The 23,979-nt window shown below is 44.9% G+C and overlaps 1 protein-coding gene across 1 annotated transcript in view; it reads left to right on the top strand.

Annotated features, from left to right (window-relative positions):
• LOC136644278 (membrane-spanning 4-domains subfamily A member 8-like) overlaps nucleotides 1-23,979 on the top strand; it is a 41,836-nt gene that overhangs the window by 16,756 nt on the left and 1,101 nt on the right. Inside the window, exons 4-7 of the mRNA XM_066620002.1 lie at nucleotides 10,091-10,213; nucleotides 11,451-11,501; nucleotides 13,872-14,000; nucleotides 22,210-22,323. Coding sequence (XP_066476099.1) covers nucleotides 10,091-10,213; nucleotides 11,451-11,501; nucleotides 13,872-14,000; nucleotides 22,210-22,323 — 417 coding nt within the window. The remainder of the gene's footprint in view (nucleotides 1-10,090; nucleotides 10,214-11,450; nucleotides 11,502-13,871; nucleotides 14,001-22,209; nucleotides 22,324-23,979) is intronic.

Raw genomic sequence — 23,979 nt, 5'->3', positions numbered from 1 at the left:
ACACCCATGGAAAGCAGTGGGTCTACTTCTGAGTCAAAAGGGTTGCAACTATATGCAGCTCATCTCTCTGCTGTGAACTGAATTGCACACTCTCAGTTATGTGTTATAAGTTGTATGTTATATGTAGAGCTTTGGGCTTAAAGGTGGAAAAAAAAGAATGAGGCAAAAGAACAACAAATGTATGGAGGCTTCATTGACAAAAAACCAACAGAGAAATGAAGCAAAAATGTTTTATCCTGCACTCTTTCCATTTTGGGGGTTGGGGGCAGGGTTGGGGAACAGTTGTTTATACCACCTTTCTTATTCCTCAGGGTGTGTGTGTGTGTGTGTGTGTGTGTGTGTGAGAGAGAGAGAGAGAGAGAGAGATTGCAGCCAATTTAAGCCATATCTACTTGTGGACCGGCAAAAATGGGTTAAAATATCTTGTTTTGCCATTTAAGTTTGATTGTGCTCCGAAGCAGACTTTTGACGCATGCCATGAACTTTATACCCTCCTTCTACATGCAGTGTTGTTCATTTGCTGTTTTGTTTGATTGTTCATTTTTGCAGACAGGTTGACTCAGGTACCCACTGAGACCCACTGAGAATGCCTAATACAACGATGGTGTTTATTCCCCAAAATGGGACTAATGTAATCCAGGCAGGCCAGGTGATCCCTGGCACTGTAATCCAGCCACCAGGGGTGATACAGTATGTAGGCCATCCACTTAGAAGTCCCAGCAACCAGTTTCAGCAGAACTGTCAGATGGGGCCGTTTGGGAAACTGATGAAAGCAGAGATCAAGACACTGGGGGTAAGTCTGTTTGATATATGCTGTCTTCCAGTCCATTGAAATGATCATAGCTTTCCTGCAGGAGTGGTGTCAATTTAGGAGACATTAGATCAATAGGACTTTGATTAAAATTACCGCATAAAGCAGACAATAATGCAGTCTGATCCAATGTGACTCTTATAGAAATAAGTTTTTTAGACTTGCTTGGCTGATTGACCAAACTCCTCACTCACTAAGGCATTGTCAGAACTGGTGTTGGCATCAGCAGGATTCTCAGAAGAATCCGCTGTAGATCCCCACTGTGTTCTCTTTGCACAATGGTGATGGAGCAACCCTCTCAACTAAGAATCACTCTCATTGGCTCCTCCCATCCCAACCCATCCCCAAATGAAAACTTTCTCCCAGGGGGTTCTGCTGTGATAGGAGGATAAAGCCATTTGTGAATGGGAGGGGCACTCAGAGGAGAGTGAGCATGACTTATACCCCTTTCATCTCTGTCAGTGCTGGAAACACGCACGCAATGCCAAGGAAGGTAAGCTCCATCACAACATTGGGGTACTTTTTAGGGAAAGGGCCAGTGGTGGGATTCAGCAGGTTCTCACCTATTCTATAGAACCCGTACCTAATCCAGCTGTTGGTTCTAAGAACCGTTTGCTGGCCAGGGAGCTCGCACCTTAAAATGTCAGGGCTAACCCTACTGGGGGCAGCAGCCGTGTGGGGCCAACCCCTCCCAGGGGAAAGCGGGTTGCTCCCAGCGGGTGCCGAGGCTGCTGGGGCTGAAGGGGTGAGCCAGACCCGGCCAACTGGAGTCTCCCACGACACGCGCCCGCAGATGCAGCCTACTGACTAGGGTGAGAGAAGCAGCCCAGCTGCCTGCCCCGCACCTCCCCTCCCTGGTCAAGCTGGCTGACTGGCGAGTAGACTGCTCCTGCGCCTGGAGGCTCCTTGGGCTCAGCTCTCGCGGTGGGTTGGGGGCGCGGGTGGGACGAAGAGGAGGGTGCCGGAGCAGCTCCCGCCCAAAGAGCCCCCGCTGCCCCTGAGGGCAAGCCCCCCACCCACCCGCACGTCCATGGACACACAATGGAACTTATCTCTGGGTAGGCACTGAGCACAATCCTAACCAGGTCTACTCAGAAGTAACTCCTGTTTTGTTCAATGGGGCTTACTCTCAGGAAAGTGTGGTTAGGATTGCAGCCACTGTCAATCAGAAGGCGAAGGAAGGAAGCATCTCATCCTCATCACTGAGGCTGCGATCCTATCCACACTTTCCTGGGAGTAAGCCCCTTTGGCTATAATGACTTACTCCTGAGTAGACATGCATAGGATTGTGCTGAAAGGCTGCAGTCCTAGCCACACTTTCCTGCGAGTAAGCCCCTTTGGCTATAATGAGACTCTATAATGAGTAGACATGCATAGGATTGTGCTCAAAGGCTGCAGTAAGCTCTGTTGACTATAATGGGACTTACTTCTGAGTAGGCGGGCATAGGGATAGTGCCCTTACTTCCCAAAAGCACAGGACTGCACCATGGGGTTGGTTTTCATCCTTGGGGTTTGGGAATGCAGTTTTGTGCCTGGGATCTTTTCATTGCAATACAATGTGTTGTTACACAACGATTGTATAATACACTATCAGACACATAGAGGCGATGCTCCCACAGCTGAAATTCCTCAGGTTAAAAAAAGGCAGGAATGTGGCACCAAACATTACTTCATTAAGGGTACAATCCTATGCAGGTCTTCTCAGAAGTAAGTCCTGTTGTGTTCAATGGGTCATACTCCCAGGAAAGTGTGGATAGGATTGCAGCCTTTGAGCAGAATCCTATGCATATCTACTCAGAAGTAAATCTCATTATAGCCAATGGGGCTTATTCCCAGGAAAGTGGAAGTAGGATTGCAGCCTTAGGGCACAATCCTATGCATGTCTACTCAGAAGTAAGTCCTATTGTGCTCAGTGAGGCTCTCTTCTAGCACCTGTGCAGTCACAATGCAGCCCTGAGGTAAGGGAACAAATGTTCCCTGCCCCCCACCACAGGATGCAGTGCATGCGCTATTGGTACAGCTGCACTGGCACTGGAAAATTGGATAGGATTAGGTCCCAAGTCCTCTTAAGTGTAACTTTCCAGCACCAAGTCCTGGAGGTCTCCTTGTGACAAGGGAATGTTTGTTCCCTTACCTCGGGACTGCAATGTGGCTGCATTGGCTCTGGAAAGTTGGATAGCCCTTAGGCTGCAATCCTACTCACACCTGGGAAGCAAGCCCAATTGACTGTAGAATGTGATTTATTCCTGTGTAGGCTTGCATAGGATTGGGCTGCTATTCCCAGGTAAGTGTGCTGAGGATGGTACAGTTAGCATTTGCTCCTTCTCTAGCAGAAAAGTTCCTTTAGGTTATTCTCTTCCCGCCCCTCCCAATGGCAGGCTGACTAGAAATTGAAGATTTTTTGAACACGTTTGCAAATTGGGTTTAGGTCTTATCACCTAATGAAGAAGAATGGGAGAAGCACTGGGAAGAACTTGTGATCAGGGTGAACCTCAAAACCTGCAAGGCTTGTTACATGTGCTGTTAATTTTCATTTTTAGGCTGGGTTGTGGGTGCTTGGGCACCTACACAGCTGCAACACTTTTGAAGGACTGTGGTGGGGAGGTTCTGCCTCACCTGCCTCCCCACCCACTGCAGGCCCCTGCTTTGCACTCCCTGTTCAGTAGCAGCCCTCAAACTTGTGGGAGAATTGCCACTAGAGTAGACCAAAGTGATGGGTATCTGCTGTTGCCTGTCGGAAAGCAACCTAGAAGAACAGTCCCCTCATAGTACTTTTTTGCTCATTAGTGAAACTGTCCTTCAAGGCTGCCATTCTCTCTCAAACCCTGGAAGTCAACAACTCCCCTTGAACTTGTTGGGCTTCTGAGTAGACGTGCATTGGATTGCAGAGTTGGAAGTTGGAGGGGGAAGCTTTAGAGTTCACTGGAATTCTTTTTAGGGCTGGGTGGTAAAAGGAATAGAGCAGCATTTCTCAACCAGTAGAACTCATACCACCAGTGGTACTTGACGTAGTGCCCAGTCGTACCCATGGCAGGACCCCCCCCCCCAGACCTCCACTGCCTGGCAGTGAGACCAGCAATATGATGCAACAAACAGTGGTAGGAGGCTCAGTTCTGCTTTTCTTGTACTCAAAAAAGCCCTCCCATCTACCCTGGGAGCCCAATCCTATGCATGTCTACTCAGAAGTAAGTTCCATTATAGTCAATGGGAACTATTACCAGGAAAAAGTGGATAGGATTGTAGCCTGAGCCTCTTACTGTGGTTTGTTGCATCATGTCTGGCCTCTTAGTATGGAAATAACTGGTGATAAAGTCATTCTAGTTACTTCCAGTTGTACTTCCCGGAGGTGGGCCATGCACAGTGGCAAGAGGCAGATGCTGAGGAATGTTGTAATAGAACAAAAAAGAAGGGGAGATGTAAAGATGTTACTGTGCTGTTGTTGCTTTTGGTTGATGATGAGGTGTCAGACTATGTGCTCAGTGCACTTTTGCTGACCAGATGTTCACCACTAAAAGTGAACCAGATCCTTGAGAGGATTGACTGCTCTGGTAAAAATCACCAAGTTCCCACTGAGAAGGAAGGTGGCCCAGCTCAAAGCCCAGTGCAGCAAGTTGGTTTGTGCAGATGTGAAGGTGCTATGCTGCTGTGGTGTTTCCAGAGGTTGGTAACCTGGAGCCCTGGCAGTTCCCACCTCCTCTTCTTGGTGCCTTCCTGATTTCATTATACAACTGCCTTGAGAATTCAAGAAAAATGTCCATTTGAAGTGTGCATTTCAGCCGCATGTTTATCCTCCTTGGAAACTAGTGGCCAGAGGCCTGTAAGTGTGACTACAGAGGACAGAATTGCAGCCTTGCCATTTGGATTTAGACATTGGGTTAAAGTTACAGTGCAATCCTATGACTGTCTACTCAGAAGTAAGTCCCATTATGTTCAATGGGACTTACTCCCAGGAAAGTGTGTACTGTACAGTAGAGGAGTGCAGCCGTAGTCTTTTAACGTCCTTTGCGGCAGACAATTGAAGCTGAGTTGCTTATTGTTCATTAGGACATAGAACCTGTTGCTAATTTATTTGAATCCCACCACTGGAAAGGGCCGATGGAAAGCAGTTTCCAAGAACCTCCTCAAACCTGGAAACCATGCTGGGCTTTGAAATTGGACAATTAGGCAGAGAAGCATTCCCCTGATTGCTGCCACTTTCCAGGAACCTGGATTTCACGGCCATGAGCAGGCAGGGTAGCAGGTGCTTCTGCTGGCAGTGACAGATCTTAGAACAAAGCTGTCAGCCCTCCAGGCTGCCCCCCGTCTGTCTATTCTTTTGAGTTGCTGAGCAGACTGGTTTCCGAGGAGATTGCTGTCATTCAGGAACCAGTCTCGCACAACAACCAATGTGCTTATTCACACTGTATGCACATCGAAGCGCCTCTTCTCACTTCCTTCTTTCTCAATTTCCCTCATCACACATCGGGATGATTTGCCTGAACGCTTTCCATGATGCTAAACCTGCTTTTAAAAAGTGGTCAGACATGACACCTCCCTGCAGGATTTGGGAATTAACTTGAAAGTGAGGGGCGGGGTCAGGACATGCACACAGCATGAAAGTTCGCATCCATTATCATGTTCCAATCTGTTCCATATCAGTTCCAATCTGAAAGTATCATCAGAACTGGTCCAAATTATACTGTTAAAGGAGTGGGGTAATTGCAGTGGCATCACTAGGGTTTGCGTCACCCGGTGCAGGATGCCAGTGCGTCACCCCCACGCAGAGGGCAGGGCAACACCCCAGGTGGTGGGTGTGGTGATGTAATATCACTCTGCCCCCCACTGGTTTTTTGGCTGTACCTTTTGATAGAACACATTCTGCATGAAATTACGCATTGATTGATATATAACATGATGGTATTATTCCTCCAAACTGTGATTTTAGTTATTTTGGTCACTAGTGGTGTCACCCCCCCCAAGGGTGTCAACTTACTAACATCTTATTGCAGCAGTTCTCAAACTTTTAGCACTGGGACCCACTTTTTAGAATGACAATCTGTCCAAGACCCACCAGAAGTGATGTCATGGTGGAAGTGACATCATCAGGCAAATTAAAATAAATAAGTATAAATAATTAAAGTAAAACAAATAATTAAATAAGCAGAAGCCATCCTCGTCCACCAAGTAAATTTCCTCTATAGCCTGTCTGCAATAACACCCCCCTCCAAAACCAGTAAGGTTTTCAGCCCTACCCAGTGCCCAGTTCAATTTAAGAACTTCTGTTTAAACCAGATCACTCTTAGGATCGACCTGGCTTTGCAAGTCTCAAAAAGGTTCACCTTATCAGCTGACGCCTCTGTTTTGATCCTTTTTAGTGTGTGGGGGGGGGGGGGACTGCCTTCTGGAGCACTTGTTTAGCTCCAGGAGCATAGGATCAGGACCATCCTGGTAGCCTTGCACTCTCCTTCACCTGATCTTCCACACCAGCCAAGGCACATTTGCTTACTCACGAGTAAACATGACAGTGTGGCTTAGTTTCGCTTTCCATAGGGCTCAATACATTCATCTGCTTGGAGGGAAGGACTTCCTTCTCAGGTGCTTTTGGGGGCTGCATTCATTGGATCAGGACCATTCTGGTGTTGTTGGATTCCTCTCAGCCTGCCCTTTCCGACAGACTAAGGCAAGTTCGCCTACTTGCAAGTAAATGCGCAATACAGCTCACTTTCCATAGGGATCCATGCATTTTTTGTTCTCCCGTTTTTTGGCCATAACTTTTGATAGAAAGGTTTTTTGCATTGCATTCCGCTCAAAATTCCGCATCCAACGGTATATAATATGATGGGGTTACTCCTAACCACCACGATTTTAGCGTTTAGCCCCCCCAGTACGCGTCACCCCCCCCGTGCGCATCACCCGGTGCTGCCCACACCCCCCTAGGGACGCCACTGGGTAATTGGATATGGCTGAATCAACAGCTCCCATTTTGCTTCTCTTGTGACCAATGGGAGAGCCATAATGATGTTCTTGCTCTTCACAAACTACATGCAACTCGATTGAATATGGTTTTAATAGGAAGAAAGTCTCACTGATACAATGGAAGTGTTCAAAGGAGTAATTATTTCATTTTAATTCTACCCTCCCTTCAAGACAGGGAAGCTCAAGACGGCATATATCCCCCTTCCATTTTTCCTTACAACAACCCTTGGAGGTAGTTCAATGTGACAGAGAAGCCCTGTTCAGCCCTTTGTCTCTCCATAGAAATAAAAACAAGGGCTTTCCCTGGAGTATGTCCATGCCACGTGTCCTTAGCTCTGCCCTCACTGTAGTCGTTTCTCTGCAGCAACAAAAGCTGATTATGGGATGGGTATGGGCAGGGCTAAACCCATGTGCCTTGTTGCACACTAGAGAAAGCCTTCATGTGTTCTTCTCCACAGGGAAATAAACGGAACAGGCCTCTATTGGCTGGTACATGTCCATCCAGTGAGCTTCATGGTTGCAAAAGAAGGGTTGTGTCTCTCAGTGACAGAGCCTCTGCTCTGTGTGCAGAAAGTTCCAGGTTTAATCCCTGGCAGTGCAGAAAAAAAAAACTGAAAACCAGGAGAGCTGTTGGCAATACTGACATGCAGCGCAATCCTGAGCTGCACTTGGGCCGGCAAAAGTCCTTTGTGCTGGCCCAGGAGGGTTGCAAATGTGCACATTTATGCCTCCTTGTGCGTCAGCTAGGCCGTGCGCTGACTTGCAGAAGGTGGAATAAACCTCTGTGCTGATGGAGGCTCCAAGTCCTGCATCTGCTGACCTCAGGTGGACAGGGTCTGGGGTGGGTGGGGAGGAGGTGGGAGGGAAGTATTCTGGGGCGGGGGAGGGTGGGTAGTGGGTGGCCCCAGTGGCAGGCAGGTGGGGAGTGGGAGGCGGGGCTGAGACCTGACAGTTATATGTCCATCTCTGGATACCTCAGGAGGTGGCCTGAGTCCGAGGAGACCCATAGGTGCAAGGGCGGCTTACCAGGAAGTAAGGGGAAAAGTTTCCCCTTACCTCTGACTGAGCTGCTTTGGGCACTTATCCTGTGCTGAATACAGCGCAAGCCCCTTAAGAACATAAGAACATAAGAACAGCCCCACTGGATCAGGCCATAGGCCCATCTAGTCCAGCTTCCTGTATCTCACAGCGGCCCACCAAATGCCCCAGGGAGCACACCAGATAACAAGAGACCTCATCCTGGTGCCTTCCCCTACATCTGGCATTCTGACTTAACCCATTCCTAAAATCAGGAGGTTGCGCATACTCATCATGGCTTGTACCCCATAATGGATTTTTCCTCCAGAAACTCGTCCAATCCCCTTTTAAAGGCGTCTAGGCTAGACGCCAGCACCACATCCTGTGGCAAGGAGTTCCACAGACCGACCACGCGCTGAGTAAAGAAATATTTTCTTTTGTCTGTCCTAACCCGCCCAACACTCAATTTTAGTGGATGTCCCCTGGTTCTGGTATTATGGGAAAGTGTAAAGAGCATCTCCCTATCCACTCTGTCCATCCCCTGCATAATTTTGTATGTCTCAATCATGTCCCCCCTCAAGCGTCTCTTTTCTAGGCTGAAGAGGCCCAAACGCCGTAGCCTTTCCTCATAAGGAAGGTGCCCCAGCCCCGTAATCATCTTAGTCGCTCTCTTTTGCACCTTTTCCATTTCCACTATGTCTTTTTTGAGATGCGGCGACCAGAACTGGACACAATACTCCAGGTGTGGCCTTACCATCGATTTGTACAACGGCATTATAATACTAGCCATTTTGTTCTCAATACCCTTCCTAATGATCCCAAGCATAGAATTGGCCTTCTTCACTGCCGCCGCACATTGGGTCGACACTTTCATCGACCTGTCCACCACCACCCCAAGATCTCTCTCCTGATCTGTCACAGACAGCTCAGAACCCATCAGCCTATATCTAAAGCCTTGTTTGAAGCTCTCCCTGTTTGAAGTTTATAAGTAATAACTTATAAGTAATAACTATAAGTAATATAGAGGATCAGCAGAAGATTATTTACATGAGGATCAACTCCTCAAGTGATCTATCCCCAAAGCAGCTATCAATAAACTTGATAACAATTAAACAAGCAAAAACAACTCAGGAGCAGGAAAAGCAATATGGTGTTGGAGTGGACATACACGGAACGTTTTGATATTTGGGGGCCTGGGCCATGGAGTCCAAGGTAGTGTTCTGAGGCTGCGAGAGGCTGGGTTTCATCTATAACTATTGTCTTCAACCTTTTTTGTGCCATGACCCAAATAAATAAATAAATAAATAAATAATAATGAGGTTGGCAACCCATCAGTCCTGCCCCCCTCCCAGGACCCAATCTGCCTGCCCCATTTTCCCTAACCTTTTGTGTCTTCACAACAACCATGTGAGGACTGGCGTTAGAAGCGGTGGGGCAAGACAGGAAGAAGAGGCCATGCAGGATTATATCAAGTACTAAATTTTGATAAGGCAGAACCGTGTTGGATTGGATCCAAGCCCATGGTTTTTGAAAGGTTACTGTGGCTCCCCAAATGAAGCCGTAAGTTGAAGAACACTGATGTTTAAACTGGCATTTAACATCCAAATATCTGGCTTGCAGGGTTTCATTGTGTTGTTTTCGTGTCATGATGCTTTTCAGCTATAAATATGCCGTTTGGGTTTGTGTGTGCTCTGGTAACTTATATAGAGAAACTAGATGTGTCAGCAGCAAGATAAGAACCATTAGATTATTCCCAGAATAGACCAGTAAGCAACACGGTGGGAAGGACTGGGTCCAGAAGTATTCACTTTTTTGGATGAGTTGAAGTCATGTTTCAGCTTTATGTTTGATCCGGATCAGAATAAAAATATCTTGAAAAGGGGGGTCATAGAGGAGGAGCCATAGGTCAGTGGGAAAGCATTATCTCTGCAAGCAGAAGATCCCATTTTAAAACCCTAGTACCTGGGGGAGAGGGGTTAGGAGAGGCCCCTTGTCTGGTATCGTGGAGATTCACCTCCAGTATGAGTCACCCAAGTAAGCTGTCAGTGTTGTCTCTGATAACGATGAACCTATAGTCTGGCAGTATAAAGGAGCTGTACCCGTTTTATGAGTTTTGTTTGGTGAGTTGTACATAAAAAAGAAATTCTATTTCAGCTTTGTTTTGCCCTGAAAGGAAGGATCAAATGAGCCATGCTGGTGTTTTGCTCTATTTGAAGCTTCAAGGTGATGGTTTAAACAGGGTTAGGATTCATACATTTCAAAGACTCTGGCATTGTTTTATCTTGTTTGTTCATTTTCTTCTCACAGGCCATCCAGATCATCATTGGACTGATACACATTGGCTTTGGGGGAGTTGAAAGTGTTATTTCATTAGGGTACTATTTTTCTGTGGCCACTATTGGAGGTTATCCATTCTGGGGAGGATTATTTGTAAGTAGTTATTTATCTTTGAAAGCCTGTGTATTTTATTGTCTGTATCAGTGGTTCTCACTCCTTTAGCACCAGGACCCATTTTTTTAGAATGAGAATCTGTCAGGACCCACCAAAAGTGAGGTCATGACCAGAAGTGACATCATCAAGCAGAAAATTTTTTAACAATCCTAGGCTGCAATCTGACCCACACTTACCCAGGAGTAAGTTCCATTGACTATCATTGTTAAAAGCATCTTCATAGTAGCCTGTTAAATGTACAGATCTGTGACATTTCCCCAAATGCATTCACTTACCAGGGTGACAAGTCTAACATATTAAAAATAAAATATTGAAATGAATGGGAACCAGCCTGAAATTGGCTTGTGACCCACAGTTTGAGAAACACTGGTCTATATGATTTCAAAGTGATATCCTTGTGAATCTACATTCAAATTCCTGTTCAGCTGTTGTATAAGAATTAATAGCATCAAGTCTAACATATTAAAAATAAAATATTGAAATGAATGAAGACACACCTGAAAGTGGCTCGCGGCCCACCTCATGGGTCCCAACCCACAGTTTGAGAAACACTGATGTAGAAGAAACACTTGAGGCGTGGTGTTCCCCCATTGTCATTTGTGTTAAATGCTTTATCCATCAGAAGACCCATCTGGCAAGACCAGCCCCTGAGCCCTCACTACCACTGGCTTCAGTAGTGCCCAATACACCATTAGGGGTGGGGGGACACTGTGGAGAGCTCAGTGCAGGGCTTTATCCCAGGACCCCAGAAACCTGGTATCAGCACTGCTGGTACAATAGCTGGAACCGGGATCTGAGAACACTTGGGGTCCAGGCTAAACCAAGTCCCTAACGCAGCTTGTTAGCAGCCCCCTATCAACAGAATTGCCCCAGTGCCCCAGCTGTCCATCAGTACGGTGTAGTGATGTATCCAAGCATTTTGTCCAGATACATCAGCACAGGAGATTTGCATCAAGTGATACTGAATTAATTATCTGGGTACATATGACTTGGATGCATTCATATTTTTGCATTTTTTTTTATTTGTGAAAGTTACATTTTCAAAAACAGGTTAACATAAATTCAATTGATTTGTCACTTCTGAAAACTTTGTTGCAAAATACGGTATTATTGAACATCATTACCTTAGCACTGATTATTTATTACAGTAGAGATAATTTTCCGGTTGATTTTAATTGAACAGCAGTGAAATTAATTTTCTTCTTCTTTTGAACAGTTCATTATTTCTGGATCCCTTTCAGTGTCCTCTGAGAAAAATGCAGGCGCGGTGAGTTATATTTGTACTGTACACCATTCTGTATAAAGCTGGAGATGCCAACAAATGACTTTCCTTCTTTTTGTGCCTTCAGGGTTATAGGCACTGTCTACATTATTCAATTGTGCATTTACTATAAGGAAGTAGTAGTTTATTTGCCTGGTGTTCAGCAATCCTTGCGGCCAACTCAAACAGTCAATTCTTATAGAATGTGGTTATTTTGTAAGGATGCGTATGAATCAGGAGCAGGCAGGAAAATCAGACAAAGAATTACAGGAAAGGGATCATGGAGTGGAAACTCGGAAGGGAAACAAAACCATCTTTTCTCCCTTTTTTGACATTGAAACTGCACCCTGACACTGTGACAGCCTTCATGCCACATTGTGGCAGTGATGTGGCAGCCTTGCCATCCTGCTCGGAAACGGAGCAAAGAAGAGGTGTGGTGTTTATTATTTCCACCATAAAAATGTGATAATGCACATTGTTATAACTTGTTATAACAGGATCTGGGGCAGAGCGAAGGTTAAATGGAACCTCTTGGAGCAATGGTGTTCTTTTCATACATTAGTGGAATAGATATACTTTCCAGGAAAATGTAGAACAAGAAATGTAGAACAGGAACATGCTGCAAGAATGTAGAATTGCATAACTGATGTGGTAGAACACAGTGTATAAAAGGAAATCTCGATGTGACCTCGGTCAAAAGCAAAACTTCAGAAAAAGTGAAAACAGAAACATTTGACATGTATACCACTGGTCTTCACCTCCCCCCATTTTGGTTTCCTAAACTTCCACAGTGAAAACTTGCTTGTACCGTGGCATTTTCGTGCTCTGAGCATTATTTTGGACTGACTGTACGTGTGACAAATGTTAGTGATAAGCATATCAGAACCCTCGTGTTCATTTATTTGTGTATGTAGTAATATAGTTTTATTTTTCTCTTCTGATTTGTATTATCTGTTTATGAGTTCAAACAGTTTAATTAATTAAAAAAAAGAACATGGGTTTATTTGGAGGATTTATTTTCCACCTTTCAACCAAACATTCTTCAAGGCACCTTACAGTGAATTACAATAGTACTCAAAATGAAAAAGTGTCTTCACTCACTCACTCACTCACTCACTCACTCACAGAGAGAGAGAGAGAGAGAGAGAGAGAGAGAATTCAGCACCCCCTAGCCCCCTGGCTCATGGCCGAGGCCAGAGTGTGCTTGTTATTAGAACTACAGCCCTTTGGCAACCAGTAGCTGAAACAGAGCAGAGAGTTCTTTTTTGGCAGGGAGGGAGGGAGGGAAGCATGTTTCTGCAGCTGACAGATGTCTGGGGCCAGGCTTGTCTTTCTCTTACCCCAGTCTTCTTCATGTAGGACTGAAAGCATCATCAACCAATGACTTGGGCAGTCCAATCCAAAGCTGGCTCCCACCAGCAGGACAGGCACACACAGTCTCAAACATGCCGTAAAGAACATTGCAACTGCTCAGAGGCTGGTGTCACCAGCCGAGAGGCCTGTGCTGGCAGACCTCTGCCAGCGTCAGACTAGCACCTGCCAATCCAGAAAAGGCTGATGCTGGGAGGCAAGGGGGAGCAGGGGGATGTTTCAGGGTAGGGGGAGGGTGGGGAAGAGGGCAGTCCAGACCTGGGAGGGGGTGGGGGTGGCAGAGGTGGCCTCCACCACATCCTAACCCCACTTTTGGGATTGAAAGTTGTACACAGGTCTGCTCAGTTCGGTGCCAGCAATTGAGCTGGCGCACCTCTGCGTAGACCCATAGAGGCTACTGGGGCTCAACATAGGATAAGGGAACTAATGTTCCCTTACCTCAAGGAGACCTCTGACTGCCTCTCTCCCTGTGTGGGATACAGTGGCAGCCATTTTGGCTCCACTGTATTATGGCATGGGCATCCCAGTTAGGATTGGGCTGTAAAGCCCTCTGGCTAGTAGTAGAAACAAGAGGGTGCTTCTTGTTAAAGCTGTAATCCCCAGGCATCCAATTTAAGTTGGATGTATTTATGTATTATTATAAAGCTCCTTAATAAGAGTGTATAATTCAAACAAAAAAGTTCTCAGAACATGGAGCTCTGTTTGCAGGAAGTGTCTATCCCTTGTCTCTCTCAGACCTTGTATATACTGCTGATTGCATCTTTGTTTAGTGTGCTAATATAGCATTGCAGGGTCCTTTTCACCTCTGAAAGGGGCTAAATTTTAAATACAATCAGTATGAAGAAGGCAGTCCTGGTGATTCTACAGGAGAAAGACATTATATTCCTTGTAGAAATTATAAAAACTTTGATGGAGCTTGGCAAGGGCTGTTACTGGAATATTTGCATTTGAGAAGACTTGCTCTCTGTGCTTCTGGGTAGCCTTTAACTAGTGTCTCTGTTTCAGATGAAATGCAGTGTGGGATTCAACATTGTCAGTGCCATATTTGCATTAGTTGGCATCATTCTATATGTATCAGAACTGGCTATAAATGCATCTTATTCACAAGGAAGCTATGAAGGCTATCATGCTGTGGTAAGTGACCTTACTGATCTTGATCTGCTTTTACTGCTGCAGAAACTTGCCACTCTTGAGTTTAAAAGGTGGTTTGCTTGCTGTTTTCCCCACAGCACTTCCCACTGAGAGACAAACCACCTTTTAAACTCAAGAGTGTTTAAAGCTCAAGCTGAATGTACAAATCAGCTACATTGTATATCGAATGTACATTGATGTATGTACATGATGTATGTACATTGAATCGAATGTACATTGAGCTATACCACATCGGGAATATTGCGTCCAGTTCTGGTCGCCACATCTCAAAAAGGATATAGTGGAAATGGAAAAGGTGCAAAAGAGTGCAACTAAAATGATTACTGGGCTAAGATACTTTCCTCTTGAGGAAAGGCTACAGCGTTTGGGGCTCTTCAGTCTGCAAAAAAGCACCTGAGGGGTTACCTGATTGAGACATACAAAATTATGCATGGGAAGGATAGAGTGGATAGACAGATGCTCTTTTCCCTCTCACTCAACACTAGAACCAGAGGACATCCACTAAAACCGAGTATTGGGAGAGATACTCCCAGACAAAAGAAAATATTTCAAAGCATGTAATTAGTCTGTGGAACTCCTTGCCACAGGATGTGGTGACAGCATCTGGCCTAGATGCCTTTAAAAGGGGATTGGACAAATTTCTAGAGCAGTGGTTCTCACACATTTAGCTCTGGGACCCACACTTTAGAATGAGAATCTGTCAGGAAATGAGGCAAGGCTAAAGAAAACTATAAACACAAACACATTATAGTTTAGCTACGCTATAGGTGTTTATGGCTAAAATGTTCAATTAAACAAATTATTTGTTTAAAATTCCATGTTCACATGCTTGGCAGCTATAGGAAAAAATGGAACTCATTTTGTTTCTCTGTCTGCTTCAAGCAGGTCTGCAAATTGCAAGCTGGCTGTTATCTAAAGGAATGTGACAGCCTGCTGGAGAGATGATTCCTCTGAAGGAATTAGGGAGTGAAATACTCCCTTTGCTTAAAACTACAAGGTTGCTAGAAAAACACCCCAAGTCTATCTCAAGCCTTTGAATAGAAAAAGCACTTTTGCTTTTTAAAAAACCTAATTCCTTCAAGCTTTTCAAAGGAACAGTGTCAAACCAAATGTTCAATGAAAGCAAATGTAATGCCATGCTCATACATTATACAGTGGTGCCTCGCATAATGAAATTAATCCGTTCCGCAAGTCCTTTCGTTATGCGAGTTTTTTGTTTTGCGAAGCGCGTTTTCCCATAGGAATGCATTGAAATTTAATTAATGCATTCCTATGGGCAGGAAAAGTCAGAACAAAGTCAAATTTGGTTTACAAAGTGTTTATTAAGTGCTCTTTAAAGGCATACATACTGTACAGAGGATTTCAAAAACGGGGGGGATGCTGAGTGGGGAGCTTGAAGGCTGTAATCCTGTGCACACTTTCCTGGGAGTAAGCACAATGGGACTTACTTCTGAGGAGACACGCACAGGATTGTGCTCTAAGCTGGGGAGGACAGAGCAGCTGCACTCAATTGCTTGCTTTTGCCATGATCATGGGGGGAAACGTGAAGGAAATGGGGCAGTGAGAGGGTGAATGAGCGATGGGGGGATGCTGAGTGGGCGGTTTGAAAGCTGTAATCCTGTGTACACTTTCCTGGGAGCAAGCACAATGGGACTTACTTACATAAAGTGACATGAAGATCCTCCCCTTACTAGGGTGGACGGGATCATAAAGTGACATGAAGATCCGCCCCTTACTAGGGTGGACGGGATCATAAACCGACATGAAGATCCGCCCCTTACTAGGGTGAACGGGATCATAAATGGACATGAAGATCCCCCCCTTAAGACAAACCAAAACAAACAAACAAAAAAATTTGTTATGCGAAGCATAAGTCATAAAAATTTGTTATGCGAGTTACCAAACTTCGCACACCGCTTTCATTCTGCGAGTTTTTCGCTGTGTGGGGCATTTGTTATGCGAGGTACTATTGTAGTTTGTATGTTGAGCAGCTTAGTAGAGAAATGTTCAATGTTTACTCATGCTGACAGACCAAATGTTTAATGATGTCATGCTATGAGTGTATGTAGCCATTACGCTGAAACTAATCATGTTTACTTATACTAATAATGTTAATGCAATGTTATGGGTGAATTAGTTAAATTTATATGTTATGTTTAGCATGTTCACAAACACATTTGCTTAGCAGATATAGGGAAAATGTATGTTTGAATTTAAATCCATTTTGCTCTCTCTGTCTGGAAAAGTCTGCAACTGCGAACGGCAGGCAATAAATCAGCAAAGGAATGTTTCTTAACAAGCTTGCCAAGAGACTTCCTTTGAAGCCACAGTCTGCTGATAAGGAAGCTAGGGAGTAGCACTACTAGCACCCATGGCCCCAGCCTGCATGTCGGACTAAAACAAAGAAGCTATTTGGATTTTTTTAAAACCCAAGGAGCTTTGAGCTTCCTTTAAGCAAAAGGAAAAAAAAACAGTTTTGCCATTTCTATAGTCAGAAAGACAGTGTTATAAATACCAGAGAGAAAGGGCTTTTGAATTCTAAGCAATGTTTATTTAGGCTTCTCTTTAAATAAAAACGAGCCTTGTATATGCATTCTACCAAAAAGCAACACCATGGTGAGTGTGACTGCATTTAGGAAAATGTTACAAATCTCTGACAGGCTACTGTGTACTCTTAATGGATGAGTAGTGCCCCTAAGGTTGTAAATTAACAGAAGGAGGTATCTGGAAGCTGCTAAAGCCATACACCAAGGTTAATAGAATTGCCAAATAAAAGCTAGCATGTAGGTTAATAGTTGTAGAGTGGGATTAGCAATGTATAAGGAAGAGTGAATTCTAGCTGTTAAAAATAGTTAGATCAAAATGCACAGAGAGAGGAAAACTATTGAGGGAAGCTTGAAGTCACAAGTTTGAAAATTATAATTCAGATACAACCTTGACAGAAGTAATCTGTCAAGCAGGCAGCTCACAGATATGGACCTTGAACAGGCAGATGCCTGAAGTAAATTAATTAAGAAGACTCTAGAGAAGTTACAGTTTACAGTTAAGAACTCTGTAGACTCAGATGACAGATTTAAAGACTTATAATTGGAACTAGGAAAGTACAAAGAAAAATTAAACACAATGCAGAGACAGATTATAACTCAAAGAGAAACAGATAAGATATAATATACAGAGAATTAGGGAGTGACCAGAACATTTATGTCTTTCCCCTGGCGCCAAGAGCAGATAGTTGGGTTCAGAAGAAGTTTAATGTAAAGGACAGTCTATCTTGTTTGACAGACAGAGATAGTGTTTGGTAGATACAAAACACCTACAAATCAGCTGGACAAGAACAGATAAGCAAGAGCATCTGGAAAGTATCATTAGAAACCCTAAGACATTCCAGAGAAACTCTGTCTGAACTCTAAGTTAACAAAGAAAGCAGGATTTAACAAAGAGAAAGTCTCTTTAAAATCCTTGTTTGCAGTAGGAATTTAGTTTGTTTTGTATTGAATTGAGTTAATATACATACTGAGAATGATAGAAAACCAAAGCTTTAGTTTATAGAGAGTTTACATTGTTTGATAAAGAAGAATTCAAATTAGTCCTGTAATAAGTGGGTAAAATGTGCCACCTAGTGGTTTTAAAATATGTATGCATTTGCCATAAATGGGAATTGTAACTTGAGACTGACCAATCAGATGCTTGCAAACTTGTAACCAATCTTAAGAAAGTTTCCATTTCTGATGTCATGAACCCCCAGCCAATGACAGTAAGATTTTTCAAACGAAGGAGCCAGAATCCTATATAAACCAAGGATTCACATTGAAACATTGCTATTCTCTGGAGGCACTGAGTTACCACACATCTCTCATTGCTCCCCACTTTGGACAAGAGTCCCTGAAAAGCCCGTTGCTGGCAACGAAATAAAGCTTGCAGACGATCATCACTCTTGTCTACTGAGTTTGCTCTTTGACCTTTGCTGTGACCTTGCAACAGACCCACCGGAAGTAATGTCATGACCAGAAGTGACATCATCAAGCAGGAACATTTTTCACAATCCTACACTGTAATCCTTCCCACACTTACCCAGGAGTAAGTCCCATTTACTATCATTGTTCAAAGCATATACATAGTAGCTTGTTAAGAGTACAGATTTGTAACATTTCCCCAAATGCAGTCACATACCATGGTAGCATCAAGTCTGGTATTGGCAACCTTCAGTCTCGAAAGACTATGGTATCGCGCTCTGAAAGGTGGTTCTGGCACAGCGTCTAGTGTGGCTGAAAAGGCCAATCCGGGAGTGACAATCCCTTCCACACCGGGAGCAAGTGCAGTCTGTCCCTGGTCTGTCTCCCTGGCTATGGGCCTTCCTTCTTTGCCTCTTAGCCTCAGACTGTTGGCAAAGTGTCTCTTCAAACTGGGAAAGGCCATGCTGCACAGCCTGCCTCCAAGCGGGCCGCTCAGAGGCCAGGGTTTCCCACTTGTTGAGGTCCATCCCTAAGGCCTTCAGATCCCTCTTGCAGATGTCCTTGTATCGCAGCTGTGGTCTACCTGTAGGGCGCTTTCCTTGCACGAGTTCTCCATAGAGGAGATCCTTTGGGATCCGGCCATCATCCATTCTCACGACATGACCAAGCCAACGCAGGCGTCTCTGTTTCAGCAGTGAATACATGCTAGGGATTCCAGCACGTTCCAGGACTGTGTTGTTTGGAACTTTGTCCTGCCAGGTGATGCCGAGGATGCGTCGGAGGCAGCGCATGTGGAAAGCGCTCAGTTTCCTCTCCTGTTGTGAGCGAAGAGTCCATGACTCGCTGCAGTACAGAAGTGTACTCAGGACGCAAGCTCTGTAGACCTGGATCTTGGTATGTTCCGTCAGCTTCTTGTTGGACCAGACTCTCTTTGTGAGTCTGGAAAATGTGGTAGCTGCTTTACCGATGCGCTTGTTTAGCTCGGTATCGAGAGAAAGAGTGTCGGAGATCGTTGAGCCAAGGTACACAAAGTCATGGACAACCTCCAGTTCATGCTCAGCGATTGTAATGCAGGGAGGTGAGTCCACATCCTGAACCATGACCTGTGTTTTCTTCAGGCTGATTGTCAGTCCAAAATCTTGGCAGGCCTTGCTAAAACGATCCATGAGCTGCTGGAGATCTTTGGCAGAGTGGGTAGTGACAGCTGCATCGTCGGCAAAGAGGAAGTCACGCAGACATTCCAGCTGGACTTTGGATTTTGCTCTCAGTCTGGAGAGGTTGAAGAGCTTTCCGTCTGATCTGGTCCGGAGATAGATGCCTTCTGTTGCAGTTCCAAAGGCCTGCTTCAGCAGGACAGCGAAGAAAATCCCAAACAAGGTTGGTGCAAGAACACAGCCCTGCTTCACTCCGCTTCGGATGTCAAAAGGGTCTGATGTGGAGCCATCGAAGACAACAGTGCCCTTCATGTCCTTGTGGAAAGATCCGATGATGCTGAGGAGCCTGGGTGGACATCCAATATATTAAAAATGAAATATTGGAATGAATAGGGACCCACCTGAATTGGCTCGTGACCCACCCAGTTGGTCCCAACTCACAGTTAGAGAAATGCTGTTCTAGAGGAAAAGTTCTTCATGGGTTACAAGCCATGCTGTGTATGTGCAACCTCCTGATTTGAGAAATGGGCTATATCAGAATGCCTGGTACAAGGGAGGGCACCAGGATGCAGGTCTTTTGTTGTCTTGTGTGCTCCCTGGGGCATTTAGTGGGCCACTGTGAGATACAGGAAGTTGGACTAAAAGGGCCTATGGCCTGTTCCAGCGGGGCTGTTCTTATGTAATGCATGATTCTCCTATCCATGCATATCTCTGCAGCGCATTGTGCTTTGTGCCTTTTAGAAATCTAGCGTTTTGGGGCAGGCTCTGGAGCCTAAGCTGTTTGGTGCCAAACATTCTTGTCCTGTTCTATTTGCTGCAATTGGACACTTCCTGAGTGATAGCAACCTGAGGGTACTAAAGCTCTGGGGTTGACCAAGTTGGGTATTGGCTAAGGTCCATTGCCCTTCAGATGGCCCACCTGGCTGGGCTGATCCCTGAACCTTCAGTGCTGATAACAATGATAGCACATCCTATGCTGTTGGGATGGGCAGGGAGAGCCATGGAGACCCAGGGCAGAGCCCTCGGCTCAGTATTCTGGCCACTTTGAGAACAGTTTGGGGGTGTAAAAACAGCATGAAGGGGAGGAGTTAACTTCCTCCCTCCCTATGCAATATCTGCCTGATCTCTGATGACCATTGTTTTTGGAAGAAGAAAGTGATTCCAGTGGTAAATGTGCCTCCTTAAAACTCAGTTAGATGAATGATTCTCATAAGGACATAGGAAAAATCCCACTGGATCCAGCCAAAGGCCCATCTAGTCCAGCATCCTCTTTCCCACAGTGCCTCTGAGAAGCCCCCAAGTAAGAGAGAAAGGCCTACGTTTCTCCTCTGCTTGCTCCCCTGCAACCGGTATCCAGAGGCTTACTGCCCCTGAACCTGAAAGCAGTGTATAGCCATCATGACTAGTAGCATCCACAAACCTATCCAATTTCTTTTTCAAACCATCCAAGGTGGTGGCCATCCCCACATCTTGTGGCAACAAATTCCAGACTAATTATGCACAGTATGAAGAAGCACCTCTTTTTTGTCCATCTTAAATCTTCACTAGTCTGCTTCACAGGATGACCTCGGGTTCTGATATTGTGAGCGGGGGAGGAAAATTTCTTCCTGTCCATTATCTCTGCACTATGTGCAATTTTATAAGTTATGCCCCCATCACCTTTTTTCTAAGCAAAAAAGTCCCAAATAGTGTAGCCTTTCTTCGTAAAGAGCACCCTCCGTAAAGAGGGTGCTCCAGTCCACAGTCCCCCCTTTTTTCTGCACATTTGCAGCTCTACATGTCCTTCTTGAAGTGTGGCAACCCAGTATACACGGTCCTCCAAATAAGATTGCACAATTGATTTGCACAGGGGCAATATTACATTACCAAAATATTTGTTGGTTCCTTTCCTAATGAATAGAGGTGGGTGAAAATTGGTGTTTTTTTTTGTAGATTTCTGTGTTTTCCAAAGTTAGAGGTGCAGAAAGCAGTGTTGTGTTTTTATTTCATTATCACTGAAAAACCCATCTCTACTGAGGACCCATAACAGAGAATTTGCCTTCTTCACTGCTACTGTGCACTGGGCTGATGTTTTCTTTGAGCTGCCCCTGAATCTCTCTATTGAGATTGGTGTGGTGTGTGCTTCTCATGTTGGGGACCTAAGGTGGCCTGGAATGTTTTTGTCTTAGAAGGCCAGTTACTCTGTGGCCCTGGCAGCAGATTTCCTGGATCAAATCTCTGGTTCTGCTGCTTCCCACACACTCTTGAAACTGTTGTCACAGTTGCCCCTAGGTATTTTCTTTTCAACTGGATCCTAAAGTTACATAAGGCAAATGTCATATTTTAAACTGAGGGTATCTTCAAATGTAAAGCTTAACGTGACTTCCTTTACTTGGTCTAAAATACAAATGTAAAACCAATTAATTAGAATCATTGATTGATGTATGTAGAAAATCTCCAACCTGCTCTTCAGCCCACAGCCTTTCATGGTCAAACAAGATGTGAATTTAAGGACATGCTCACTTTTTTCAGTAAATAATAGCTGGATTGAGTCTCTGTAATTGGAACTGTGGTGTAAGAAGAGGGATTTAACCCTCTTCCCCACCATGGTCCCAATTCAGACAGCCCTCCACTCAGAGTTGCTATTTGCTCTAGAAAAAGAGTCATCTTTGGGGCCATGGGAGCTTCCCACCCCCAGGCAATCAGTAGCTGCAGGAAACCTGCTGTGCATTGGGGTAGTTCTCCATCCCCACATCATGATCTGAGTCCATGGAGCACTGACATTTACTGAAAAAAAATCAGCATGCTAACCCAATAGCACATCCTATTCAGATGTGCATAATAGAATTAAATGGAACTTATTCCAGGTAAGCCTGTATAGGATTGCAAGCCTCATCATATGCTTAAAGTACTGCCTAGTTTAACCCTCCCAGTGGCTACCACCAAGTGGCTATTAACAATAACATGGCTCGTTACAAATCAAAACAAAAATAAAACAAGAGCAGCAAAGAAGTGATAAAGGCCATAAAAGAGGATCTGGTACTGGGAGGCATGTAATGGATCTGTAACAGGTGTTGGTTCATAATGATTCTACCTTCTCTGCAGTGTATAGGTACTGGTCTCTCTGCCCTGCTTCTCTTGTTCAGCTTGTTGGAGTTTTCCATCACAGTTTCAACAGCACATTTTGGGTGCCAGATGTACTGCTGTAAGGATGACCCGGTAAGCACTGGAAACCTTCCTCAGAATTTACACAGACCATGTTTAAAAAAAAACAAAATCCAGAGGAGAAGATGGCATACAAGAAATGTTTCTTTCATGCACATATATAAAAAAATGAAAATGAAAGTGCAGTGGCTACAGCATGTTAGAATTTTGTTGTCTTCACTAAGGATGTGGCTGAAGTTCTTTGAGCTGCTGAGGATGAAACATAGAGGTGACCACTGACAAAGTTAAGGGCAAGTGCCCTCCTTAGGCCCCAATCCTATCCTTTTCCTGCCCCACTGGTTCAGCCATGGTTTTCTATGGGTCTACTCCACCATGCGCCACGTCTACTCCATTGTGGCTGGTGCACGTCCAAGTAACTTGAGGAAGCATTGGGAGGCACGGGATATTGGCAGCACTGTTGCCATGAATATCTGCAGCCTGCACATCCTCAACATGCTCCCTGGAGCCCTCAATTGCCCCACCCTGTTCCACCCCAGTGGCGGACCTCCCATAGGCTCGATGGGGCAAATGCCCCAGGCGTGGAGCTTTAGGACCCCACAGAAGCCTCTCTGAGGCTCTCAATGGGGTCAGAGACTGTGCTTCCGATTTACCGGAAGCATGGTTTAAAGCGTTGGGGAACCTCAGAGAGGCTTTCCCAATGCATCCTGGAGTCTCATGCGATACCGTGCGCTCCAGGTAAGTGAGGAGAGGCGGATTTGCACATGGGGGGCGGCAGCATCCCGCGGGAGGTACCATCTCAGACCTTTGACCCGGGTTGTGGGGCTGGGGAGGTCTGCCACTGTTCCACCCACCCCCACCACCATCCTATCTTCACTGACATACTCAGTAGAGTCTATCAACAAGGCTCCAGATTGGTTGCCAAAGGTGTGCTGCACCTGCCTCCAGAGATCAGTTTGTGACAGTGGAAAAGCCTGCTGTAGTGGCGGGTCCCACGCCCTGGGGCAAAGGTCCATGCCCCCACTCACCTGGATTGAAATGGAGCCTTGCGTGACTCCAGGACGCACCGCGGAAGCCTCCTGAGGCTTCACAGCAGTCTTTTTTGCAGTGTAAAGACACTGGTATTACTGTTGCCTCACTTGTTAACTGTGGCCAGATTGGTCATATGTTGTTGGTGGAGAAATGTGAATTCCTCCAAATTTCCCAGACTGTTGAACAAGGAAATAGCTTGCTTTGTTACATTGACTAATATAATTAGAGCAAGAAAGCAAAAGTAATTAGATAAGTTATTCATCAAGAAACAGTCTCTTTATTCATTTTTGGAATAATGAAAAACGAGAGTAGGAAATCATATTGCTTGTATTATAGTTATTTACATATGTGCTCGCAACTTTTTTTTTTTAAAGGAGGGCAGTTTCTAACTACTTTTTCTATGTTGTTTATGTCTTGTCCAAAGGATTAGCTTATTGCACAATATCAATTTGTTGTTCATTTCTTGCAAATCTTCTCTCAAGATTTCTTTTCTGGCTCAAGGATATAACATTCCTTACCTTCCAATCTACATATAAATATATAAATTAATTCAGATAATCAATACCTGGGAGAAGTGTGACCACACAGTGATACGGTCAAAGTTTTGGATGGCTCAGCTTTGCATCCCGGACTAAAGGCTGGTGCTTGGGCTCTGCTGCTGGAACTAGAGTTCCAGCAGCA

The sequence above is a fragment of the Tiliqua scincoides genome, chromosome 1 (genome assembly GCF_035046505.1).
Source record: "Tiliqua scincoides isolate rTilSci1 chromosome 1, rTilSci1.hap2, whole genome shotgun sequence".
Taxonomy (NCBI): domain Eukaryota; kingdom Metazoa; phylum Chordata; class Lepidosauria; order Squamata; family Scincidae; genus Tiliqua; species Tiliqua scincoides.
Note: the sequence above shows the minus strand (reverse complement) of the source record. Positions and strands in the feature narration are given on the sequence as shown.